The sequence below is a fragment of the Amphiura filiformis genome, unplaced genomic scaffold (genome assembly GCF_039555335.1).
Source record: "Amphiura filiformis unplaced genomic scaffold, Afil_fr2py scaffold_594, whole genome shotgun sequence".
NCBI lineage: Eukaryota > Metazoa > Echinodermata > Ophiuroidea > Amphilepidida > Amphiuridae > Amphiura > Amphiura filiformis.
Genome location: NW_027306058.1, coordinates 451,660 through 464,205, shown reverse-complemented (window position 1 = coordinate 464,205; position 12,546 = coordinate 451,660). Strand labels below are relative to the sequence as shown.

Below are 12,546 nucleotides of genomic sequence, written 5' to 3'. Positions count from 1 at the left end.
AAATTTGGAGCGTATCATCAAGATGGATCTCAAAGTACTTTGAATGTTGTGAGATGAGATAGAATCATTAGAAGAAATCCAATTTTAGTACTCATTCTTCTGTGATAAGCCGTATTGGTCAGTATATCGAGTCTGTGGTTTTTTCGCTTGATTTTTCCTTCTACCGTGTAAATCTGGGCTTTGTACTTAATGTTTATCACTATGGAAACAACAAGGAACCACATGAAATTGGTCGTGTTCTATGTGTACAAAAGTTAACCAGACTTAACCCCCTGGGCACTACTGGTCATCTAACAGCATTTCTGATTGGTTGATTAACTTGAAATGCTCATTTCAATCACCAATTATGACTAGGCTTCAAAATATCATGTACTTAATTATATCATGGCTATGAAAAAGGCCTATGGCCGAAAGCTCGCCCAATTTTATATACTTCACGGTAGTTTCCTACTTTTTACTTTTGTATTCATCATCACACTGCCGACGCAGCTTTTTACTGTTTCAAAATATCATGGTCAAACTTGCATTTGGAGATGATCTTATTAATACCCTCCTTGATTGGTTCAAAATTGGACACAATATTCATTTTGGCCAATCGGCAGGTAGTTGTCATAGGGTTAAGCACACATCACACATACCTGTGCACTATGCCTGTTGCGTTCATGGTGCACCTACACTATTCAGTATCTCAGTTGATTAGAGCTGCACTATTGACTACATCTATCATGCAGTTATTTTGGAAAATCTGCATCACATAGGCTGCATATCACCAATACAGGTTGCCAGATACCACCAATGGCAGGGGTTGCTGAACCTGTTGTAGACCTAAAACTATAGTAGCTACAAAAAGCACAACCTGGGCCTTGTGAAAATCATTTACGCACAATCACCCCTCCAGTAATTCAAAGAATTGTATGTACAGTGATCAATTTTTAACTCTTAACTAGGAATGTTTTCTTCTTAATATTCTCAAGCCGCAAAAACCTGACAGACCCTGTATCAAAGCCAACCATACATGTCTGGTTATCGCTTGAGAATGCGTACGACGTAGCAATGGATTCTTTAAGCACAAACTTTGCCATTGGATTATTCTTGATTAAATTTGTGCTCATAAACACTCCATCCCGCGTCATACAACTGATCTTGATTCTTTCCATTGCTTCTTGCAATGTTATCTGCCCCTGTATAGAAGTTCCAACAGGAATCTTCAATGTATCGTATTCTCCCTGTATCGTCAACTTCCCCACGACTTCACCCGATTCGGGATTCAAGATCCGTGTCACCGTGTACGATGTCTGTTTTGGTCTTTGAGCTCTACCAGTTCTTGGCCTTGCATTGTTAACATTGACTTCCTTAAAGTCTTCTTGCATGAATATCATCGGAAACGTTGTAAGAAATCCAACACAATGAAACCGAGTAAGCTTATCCGCTACCGTGCATTTCAGGATGATCTCCTGGTTGTGTACATTCCAAATGTTGACGAGGACCGCTCCATCCATGTAGGTATCTCTCTTTCGTGTTATCAGTGTATCCAAGAGATTGGTCTCAGCTAGTTTCTTGGAGACTGTGACAAGCTGTGTGCCGTCATATCTCAATGCAGCATCCATCACCTACAATGTAAACAATGCATTGGATGTATCAATAGGGATACAAATCTTCTCAGAGGAGGTGGGGTGGGCAAGGAAGTTGAATTATGGGAAGGAAGAGTGGATTTACATCAATATTTGGCCTAATGTATCCCAGGTCATAATACTTAGGAACAACAATACATTTGTTGTCAGTCTTATAATTTTAAATTATAAGTTGAGTATACAATATATTCTGTAGTAAATTGACGGAGTATGATGGCGATTGTTAAGGCATTATACCATCTGACCAACTAGTATTCTCCTACGCCATCATTCTACTCCACTCACTCCACATAGTGAGTGAAATAAAACTTGAAAGATGAAAGCTATAGATTATGAATGCACATATGTGTCAGTAATTTGTAGCTTGTCCAGCATTGTTTGTAACCACTCGGCGCTCGGTACTCAAAAAGTTCTACCTCATTGCATAACACATTACTAAATCAATAACTGCCTGTTACTTTCTGTTCAGCTCCATACAGTTTTTAGAAATTGGAAAAATGTCATTGCCAGTGATGCCAACGCCGCGCCTTAGGCGCACAATTGGGCTACTTGGCGATCACTTGCCGCTACTCAAAAAGCATGCCGCTACTAAAATTGGGCTACTTTTGCCAGTCTCAGGTCGCGGCGCTAATTTGATGTATTTTCCTTTCAATTTAGCCGATTTATAAAGGTTTTGAGTCTTTGAAGTTCCAAATTGAAATTACAATGGGTTTTGTGACCATTTATTGATCAGTCAGTAACTTCCCAGTAAGTACCGGAAGTTTTAAAGTAAAGTGCTTTTCCGCCCAATTGGGTGTTTTGCGTTCTAAATTTGGGTAAATCCGCCCAAATATCCGGTATTGGGCGCTTTTTTGGAAGCTCAAAAAATTGGGCTACTTGAGAATCCTTTACCGCGGCCTGGCGAGTCAATGCAACACTGGTCATTGCTGCATTTCTCAGTACTGCATTGGCACTATTAATGAACCCTTGACAAATTGTCTAACCCTTGACAAATTGTCTATATCTTCAAAAACACACATGCATGGTACAAAGTGAATTTGGTGTCATTTTTGAGCTTATGTTTTAATCTTTACAGGTTTATCAAAGGTAAACAGATGCTCCCGGCTCCATTACTCTTGCTACCTACCTTAAAGTTTGCAGTATGATCAAACTCCAACGTCTCCTGCGCATATTCATAGAATGAGGGCTCCCTTTCAGGATTAGCCCGCCAATCTTTTAAACACGCCTCGGAGATGACTTCTGCTAGGACTACCACACCAAACCGATTTGATGTCATGAAGCATGCCATGAGGGCTTTGTTGAACATCAGGAAGAAGTATTGTGGATTGACATATGGCATCATCCTGTGAACAGAAAACAAATCTTGATTAAAATATTATTGTCAGAGCATAACTTATTCTGCAAAAAATCAATATTAAATAAAATATGTCACTATGTGAAAAGGACTAATGTCAATTTCGCCGTTCAAATGACAACTACGTCGCGCAAATAGGTCAGTATGTGAAACAGTTGCGCAAATATGTCAGTATGTGAAAAGGCCAAACCAGCAATTTTGCTGTGCATTGTTAGAGTCGCGCAAATACGTCAGTATGTGAAACGGCAAATTCTTCAAATTGCAGATACAATATACTGGGCTTGCGCAGTATAGGCGATCGGCAAATACGTCGTTATGTGATGCAGACATTTCAAGGTTTTGTAAATACAACATAATTAAATTACTAATACTAATTAAGCCCCTTTGAGGCATGATTTTTGATGAATATATGAAGTAGAACATAACAAACTAATATACCAATTTTCTCAAAAATGTTACAAATGTCAAATACGTCAGTATGTGATACGGCCGACGATTTGCTGACAGTCTACGAATGCTACATTTTGAAGTAAACAACATTAAAGTCAGACATCTGGTTACGGAGTAATTTATCAATGGCTGATAACAATGCAAAAAATTAAATTGAACACTGTTTTTGCCAATATCTGAAAAACAATATTAGCAACATCCGACTAATTCCCATTCATCATCACATACAAGCTGTATCAAAATGATTGGTACCCATCATTTTTATTGATAATGGACGAGTCTGGTCTGACACATCAAACTGCAACATAAGATTCAAATATTTTGTGGACTTGTTGTACAAGACTATATTCTGGACATTTCAAGAGTATCCAATGTTGCATTTGGAAGGTGGAGTCTTTTCAATAAACATAATTGATGAGTACCAATCATTTTGATACAGCCTGTATGAGCAGCGCCTGAGTTGTTCAATTGAAATCCATACTCCCCCTTTAAAGTCTTCCGCAGACCAAGTATGTGTTTCAAATAGAATACACAATTGGGTAATTTTCATTTGAAATACTGAATGGGTGCATGATTCCATTTGAAATCTACACTCCCTGTGTGGGAGATTAAGGTCATGTCTTCCATAGGGGGTATGGATTTCAACTGGAATAGCCCATAGCAAGTGAGCAGGTAAGTAAGTAACTGAGTAAGATGTCTTACCTATGAGCAGATTGCACTGTGATTTTGTTACTCAATCTTGGACTATTTGTGTTCCACACATCAATGTCGTGTTCGTTACAGAATCCAGCAACAAATTCACCATCATCTGACATGCAAGCCACAGAATGCAACTCTGTGAAAGAAAAAACATAGAGATATGGATATATGAACACTACCAAATTCCTATTGGGGCCACCTGCACAAGTACATGTACATTGTCGCCAGAGGAGTGTCAGTGTAGTACCAGTGCAGTATCACAGCTAGTGAGTCCTATGTGGTAGCAGTAGCAGCATTAGTACTGTGTGTGTACCAGCCCAGTACCTTGGTGAGGGTGTACCTGTGCAAGTGGCCCCAATAAGAGTCTGGTAGTGTAGTTGTCAATGGGAAGGCCATTTGGCTCCAGTGCAAGAGGTCCTTGGTTCAATTCCTGGCAAATATCAAAAATCGCTTTCTCCATTACTGCATTTGAATTGTTGGGCAAGTGCAGAGAATGACCAGATCCTCATAGCCAGTTCCAATCAGAGTAATAAGTATAAGACTTTTTGATATCTCAAATTAGATGAAAATGGGTAATGTGTGAAATATACAATGAGTTGTGCCTGAAATGATATTTCATTTGTGAGCAGCCAATAAATATTACTATCAAGCACAAAATGCCCATGTGCATTTTGTGAGTGACATGAATTTGCGAAATTGACATGCTCCAATATATTTTCTTATGTAAGCTTTTGAAAAAATGTATCAATCTAATAAAAAATACATGCTGCAAATATTATGGTTTGTGTTTCAAATCACTAAATTGTTTGCGCTGCTAAATAATATGCTTTACAGTATACCTAGTCTAACTAGGGCCTTTTTAATCTATAGATCACCCAGCATACATTAGAAGGAAAACCAAATAATTCCTATAATCATCCCACCTACTTTTTTTTTCGGGCGGAACTTTTGCGGTTCATCTTTCTTGAGCGATCAGAGTCTGAGTAGATAGTCTGGTAACTAAGCAAAAAAAGCATTCATCGGACTAAGTATACTTGAAATCAGTATGGCTCAGTTGAAATTTGTGACACAGAAATGACCTGCTACCTACAAACAGTGCATACCTTTACATGACTCCCTGGATGATAAGAAGAGGGTAATTCTTGGTGGTGTCACAGTGCAATCCCAGAGCCATGCTCCATCTGTTCTACTTGATGAGGCTGCCTTTGTTCCATCTGATGAAAACACACAGCCCGTCACCTTGCTTGTATGATGCTACATTAAAAATGAGAAAAACCATTGACAGATAAGTTCATCAGGATTTTAGGCAAATTAAATGCTTTTCATCAATGAAGAGACTTTTTACATGTCCGAGGAGTTAACTCTCAAACAATGCAGTAGGATCAGGCCTATATTCATATATTAGTTAAGGAAAACCTGACAGCTATGGACTCAGGCGGAACTTTTAGAACAGCTTCTTTTTTACATAATCCCTCCTTTCAAATGTTTTAGTTTTGGTTTTGGTCACATGGTTTAGAGGTTAATAACTTTGCATCGGTTATTTGGAGGGCATTGTGAAAAATCTAAACATTTTGCCTTTGGAACCGAGGAATATATTCCGAGGTCCAAAGGAAAATGTTTAGATTTTTCACAATGCCCGACATATTACCGATGCAAAGTTATTAACCTCATGCATAACCGTCACTTTGATCTTTTAACTTAACAAAATAACACAAAATTTTGCTCAAAAGTTTGTAAAAATAAACAATTTTTACATCTTCCCTTTCCCAAAATCGATCAGGCTAAAACAAGACGCCCAATAACAAAAGTGCGTATCAGAATCTGTGCAAATATGGTAGCGCCGCAATCCAAATCGGCAGCCAGCGCATCGCGCAGTTTGTTGGACGCGCACAATATGGCGCACGCTGAGGTCAATTGTGTGCGACATTGGAACAATTACGCATTTTGCGATCAATTGTGAGATATTAATGACATCGATTTGTGTTCGCGTTTTCGCAAATAATAAAATATGATTGGATCGCACGCATCGCGTTTATTAATGAGGTTATGAATTTCTAGTATTCTGCCTAAGCTCTTAACTGACATGATTATCGATATCTTTGTTTCTACCCTTTGTTAGAAACTTAAAATTTGCAGTAAGGAGATTTGGTTTACATTTCAGTTTGTTATAAATCGCGTGAATATCCAATAATAATTATGCTTAGCACAATAGGCCAATATATACTTATGGTTATCCCCAGCCTTATGTCTCCCTAGCGCACAATAGTGTTATGATTGCAGACCAGTTTGTCTCCACTTTTTAATCTGAACAAAAGAGAAACCAAAACTTATAATTTGAAATGAGGGAATGAACCATTGTAACTGAACGCAATGATGTGTGACGCTATAAATTGGTCCACATGACAAACAAATAAGGTTACACATACATTTTTATATTTTGCAAAATATTTCCGTTTCATTTCAAAAAAGCGTTAGGGGGAAACTTATAAGTTGTGGATCCTACATAATGTACGTATACATACCTCTGTCTTGGCAGCAATATGTCCAGTAAAGCTTCCAACATCCCATATTCTAACCATGTGATCTTTGCTTCCCATAAAGTGTTAGGGGGAAACTTATAAGTTATGGATCCTACATAATGTACGTATACATACCTCTGTCTTGGCAGCAAAATGGCCAGTAAAGCTTCCTGCATCCCATATTTTAACCATGTGATCTTTGCTTCCAGTAAAGCGTTAGAGGGAAACTTATAAGTTTTGGATCCTACATAATGTACATATACATACCTCTGTCTTGGCAGCAAAATGGCCAGTAAAGCTTCCTGCATCCCATATTCTAATCATGTGATCCTTGCTTCCAGTGAAGCGTTAGGGGAGGGGGAAAGTTATAAGTTATGGATCCTACATAATATACGTATACATACCTCTGTCTTGGCAGCAAAATGGCCAATAAAGCTTCCTGCATCCCATATTCTAACCATGTAATCTTTGCTTCCAGTAAAGCATTAGAGGGAAACTTATAAGTTTTGGATCCTACATAATATACGTATACATACCTCTGTCTTGGCAGCAACATGTCCAGTAAAGCTTCCTGCATCCCATATTCTAACCATGTGATCTTTGCTTCCAGTAAAGCGTTAGGGGGAAGCTTCGGGTAAAGCGTTAGGGGAAACTTATAAGTTTTGGATCCTACATAATATACGTATACATACCTCTGTCTTGGCAGCAAAATGGCCAGTAAAGCTTCCAACATCCCATATTCTAACCATGTGATCTTTGCTTCCAGTAAAGCGTTAGGGGGAAACTTTTAAGTTATGGATCCTACATATGTACGTATACATACCTCTGTCTTGGCAGCAACATGTCCAATAAAGCTTCCTGCATCCCATATTCTAACCATGTAATCTTTGCTTCCAGTAAAGCATTAGAGGGAAACTTATAAGTTTTGGATCCTACGTAATGTACGTATACATACCTCTGTCTTGGCGGCAACATGTCTAGTAAAGCTTCCAGCATCCCATATTCTAACCATGTAATCTTTGCTTCCAGTAAAGCGTTAGGGGGAAGCTTCGGGTAAAGCGTTAGGGGGAAACTTATAAGTTATGGATCCTACATAATGTACATATACATACCTCTGTCTTGGCAGCAAAATGGCCAGTAAAGCTTCCTGCATCCCATATTCTAATCATGTGATCCTTGCTTCCAGTAAACCGTTAGAGGGAAACTTATAAGTTTTGGATCCTACGTAATGTACGTATACATACCTCTGTCTTGGCAGCAACATGTCCAGTAAAGCTTCCTGCATCCCATATTCTAACCATGTGATCTTTGCTTCCAGTGGCCAGAAACAGATAGTTGCTTGTGGTGCCAAAATCCGCACATGTGACAGGTTGCTTATGAGCCTCTAGACGACACCACTCTACATCGGGTTTCAGTCGGAGCACCTACAGAAAAATATGAAATTAGGAACCACTATTCAGCATTGTAAACCTGAGGTCCTGGGTTATATATAGTATAGTGCAATAGGCCTACTTTGTTTATTTTCATGACCAGCTTGCAAGGGTGGGGTCCACTCATCTTTTAGATGTCAGTGCTTTATTTGCCACTTTTGATGGGCCCTGGCAGCCCTTGCTCACTGGTTTAATTTTGCTGTATATTTTTGTTGAAATGCCTAATGAATAATAAATAAATAAATGGGGTTCGATTTCCGGGCAGGAACACTTTTTCTGCTTGTCTCCTTTATTATTTGCGATGGCAAACCTCATGAAAAATGATGTACATGATTGTTCTTGTGAAATAATTAAGCTGACTTGAAATTCACTTGGCCAAGCAACTAACTGCTTATTGTCTAAGTTACCTGTACGAGAGCTCAGGGAACTGATCATGGATGCGATGGTTTAATGTGGTATGTATTGGGTGTGCACTTCTTAACTGCAAGACCCTGTTTGTAGCTAAATAGTTGATATGGTATTGGGCCACAGCAGTCAACTGTGCCGAGGTTTTATGCCTTTGTGTATTGTGCTATAAATTTCATTTTTTTAATGTTTAGTTTGACACCTATTATGATTTGTAATTATGTTTAGATTGGTACAAATATTATGTCTTAGCATACCTCATACCTGCCTGTAGTGTAATTTTTATGTAGCATGTCTGTTACAAGTCATAAGGGATGGATATATCACCGGGACATAGCAGTATGATATTAATGCAAATTGTCTGTTGGATTCCATGTGTCATTCCATGTGCTTTTTGATCTTTTCTACATCAGATTAGTTAGTAAGGTGTAACATATGAAACCAAACCATATGTAATCAGAAAATCATAGAAAATCATATTAATTTTGTAAAGAAAACTAATACATCCTGCAAGTGATAATAAGGCATAAATAAATAGTGGTAACATGTCACATTCTTGGTAATGTTGTGATGTGCCCTGAGTAATTTAAGTTGATCATTTAACCTGGTTTACAATTTAAAGCTATTTCATGGGAGATATGAGATATGGTACACTCCTTACAAGAATTGGTAATCCCCTCTCATGCAATTAAGTTGATCAGAAAAACAAATTCAATCATATCCATTTTGGATCTTAGAAATTACCATGTACCATCTTGACAGCATACATAAAATTATAAAATAATAAAAGTATTTTTAACAGCGTATATTTGAGTGCTATGTTAATAGCCTAACATGCATTTGGGTGCTATCTAATGATGTTATCATATTATTTGAGTGTCATTTACTGCTAATAGCATAAATGTGGCTGCTATCTACTGCTGACGGCACATTCACATTTATTTGCTATTTATAACATCACACATTTGACCAACTAATAAAATAACAGAGACACAAATTATTACGCAAGGAGACCAAATTGATTTATTATACCATTATAGTAAAGCCAGTCACAAGGGTCCAACAATTACAGTTGCATTACCAAGCAACATACAATTACAGTTGTGTATTGCTTTGTAAACTAATAACAATTCTTTTGACAATTGTTCTTGTTATTAAATTACAAAAAATATATTTACAAGAGAGTTAAAATATCATATTTATATTTATTTAATATCAAATTTATCTACAATAAATTGGGTTGTACCTGATGTTTGTTTGAAAACACTAATAAATGATCACATCAAACAACCATGATATTGCTTGGTAAACTAATAATAATTCCTTTCACAATTGTTCTTGTTATTAAATTACACAAAAATTATACTTACAAGAGTGTCAAAAATATCGTACCTATAATGAATTTTGAGTTGTTGCCAAATACATATGTGTTCATTAAGCATTATACTAGTGTAGGTAAATTGAATCAATATATTCAATAAAACAAAAATGTGATGCGATCAAGCAAAATCAGTCGGAACTCGGAAATGTTAAATTTAAGTTTCTAATAATTATAGAATAGTTCTGAAGATATGAGCAATTAAATAGTTTCCAAAACAGCAGGAAACTAAAGAAAATATTTCCTTTATTTGGCTAAATCACAAAATCAATATCCCTGAGTTCCGGCATATTTTGCTTGATTGCATCACATTTTTATTTTATTGTATATAGTGATTCAATTTACCTACATTATTAATGCTTGATCGCGTCACAAATAATGTTGAAAATTTTTTGAGCTTTTATATTAAAAGCTTCCGCTTCCTGACACAAACATGTGCATTGCCTTTAATTTAATTTAATTTGTTGCTGCTCTAGCCCGGGGCTCTAGCATACTGGCATGTGACAAATTTGTGACAATTAAAATGAGTTAACTTAATATTCTTAAAGCCATAATGTGTGATTTGCTCCACATCGACACCCTCAATTTTTTATCTACTTTTTACATGATTGTAATGTGGAATGGTGTACTAAAATACCATGTGAAGGATATAGCCTGAAGTGCTTTAATTACAGTAAAATTTATATTTTAATATTAAAACCGGAGATCTCCAGTTTTATTCTGAGTGTTTGCATATCGCTATTCGTGTTATATCTTGACATATAAACCGTGTGCATATCGCTACTCATCAACACGTAAATGTGTCAAAATTTGTCATTCTGAAATTGACTGCGAAAAACAGGAAAATAAATCCTGCCAAAAATGTCCATAGCTATACAGTATCTGGTTATAGCCTTTTAATTCTCTGGTGGAAAATAGTTCTTCCGTAACTTGCCATTGATGACTAAATACCCCAAAATGCAAAACATAAAATTCCATCTATATCACTGATACAGGCAGCTGTACAAATATCATAAGACCCATCAATCTATTGTAATGTTTTTGTGGAGGGTGTGCAAGAGCACACAGGGCTGAATGATGCATTCTATTACCCGGACTGCCCAATATTCAGAATCGTGCTCCACGATTTGTTAATTCTTTGGAATCAGTGCTACAAGAAATACATCATGGTAATCAGTGGTAATACTGTACATCATGGATGGTAGCAGTACATTGTATATTGAGCACACATATTTGCCTAAAATCCTTCCTGTTTCAGGTTTAAACACTTCACAATGCGGCTTGTATAGCATTAATGTACCATTAATAAAACATTCCTACAATTGGGCCTCAGACTCTACTATTTTTGTAGTAGAATTTCTTTCACTGGCAAACTGAGATTCTCCTTTCTTCAGTTTCAGCGCTTCAAGAAATGCATCTCTATACGACTTGCTAAATATCGCATACAAGTATGGATTAATCAGTGAGTTTAAAGCTACAAGAATTCTAGTAAATATGAAATCAAGAACACTTCGTCCTGACAAAAATGTTTTGATCCCAAGTTTATTCAAATGCTCCGCAATTGCTGAAAATCGTCTAGGAGTCTGACAAATAAAGAAGGTGAAACCTAGTATGACCAGAAGTCGAGCGACTTGATTACGAATTTCCACAACATCACTTTTTTGTTGTTCACCTGAAGAGGTGGCTACAAATCGGTTGCTTAAAGTTCGAATAATAGCAGCATACATGACAAAGTTCATGATAAGAAGAATCAAATAAATAGTTCCAATAACGATAATACTGTAAATTCTGAGAGAAACAGAGTTGCTAATTACGTCACAATTCCACCGTCTATCTGGGTAGCCTCTATATTGCGTGTCATTCGGCCAATCTATGCACTCAAAACGAATTTCACCCTCTGATGGCAACATGGCTGTCGCTAGCAAAAGGGCAGTGATCCAACCGGCTATGATAACTTTTCTTGTATGAGATTCACCAGACAGTGTCCAATGGTACAGGGGTAGGCATATTGCACAAAAACGTTCTAAAGAAACAAGTGTTATCAATATAACAGACAAAAAGTACGGCAAAAAGCCAAAGAAATTGAACAGTATACAACTGTAAGTGGTGGCAAATGGTGCTCCTCCTTGCAAAGTATCTGTTAATAATGTGTAGGCAAATATAAATCCCATATATGTGATAAATATCATATCTGCAATTGAAACGTTACAGAGGTATGCATTGGTAATGGTTTTCATGCGTTGAACGCGATACACAGTCCACAAGAAGGCTCCGTTGCCTAACAGTCCTATCATTAATGCTATTACTATGAAAATAAAATACACTGTTTTAACAATAGGAGAATACACAAGTAGCGAAGCGCTTGCATCATCTGTAATATTAACAGTGTTTTCTGAAGTACAGTCAAGATGTTCCATACTTGATGTGTGTATAATGTTCTTGCTCCAATAATATTTATGACTCCAAATAAACCTATTGTGGTGTAATTCACAAAATCCAGTACAATAATTGTTACAAAGCTTCACTTTGTTTTTTAAACTGAAATAGAGACACTGGAACTGTAACACAGGATATCAGTCTAGCAGTAGAATCATGAATCTACACTTTGCCATATTGACCATTGTGAATAGACTACCGAGTACTGCATATGTGTACTGGTAGTAAAAGCACCTGTAGTGAT

General features: G+C 37.0%; 1 protein-coding gene across 1 annotated transcript in view; it reads right to left on the bottom strand.

Moving 5' to 3' along the window:
- Positions 1–882: 882 nt before the first annotated feature.
- LOC140145679 (NACHT and WD repeat domain-containing protein 2-like) overlaps positions 883–12,546 on the bottom strand; it is a 78,645-nt gene continuing 66,981 nt past the window's right edge. The window contains exons 22-28 of the mRNA XM_072167366.1: positions 7,898–8,077; positions 7,477–7,700; positions 7,190–7,268; positions 5,238–5,388; positions 4,138–4,270; positions 2,758–2,974; positions 883–1,610 (exon numbers count right to left, since the gene is read on the bottom strand). Coding sequence (XP_072023467.1) covers positions 933–1,610; positions 2,758–2,974; positions 4,138–4,270; positions 5,238–5,388; positions 7,190–7,268; positions 7,477–7,700; positions 7,898–8,077 — 1,662 coding nt within the window. The 3' untranslated portion in view covers positions 883–932. The remainder of the gene's footprint in view (positions 1,611–2,757; positions 2,975–4,137; positions 4,271–5,237; positions 5,389–7,189; positions 7,269–7,476; positions 7,701–7,897; positions 8,078–12,546) is intronic.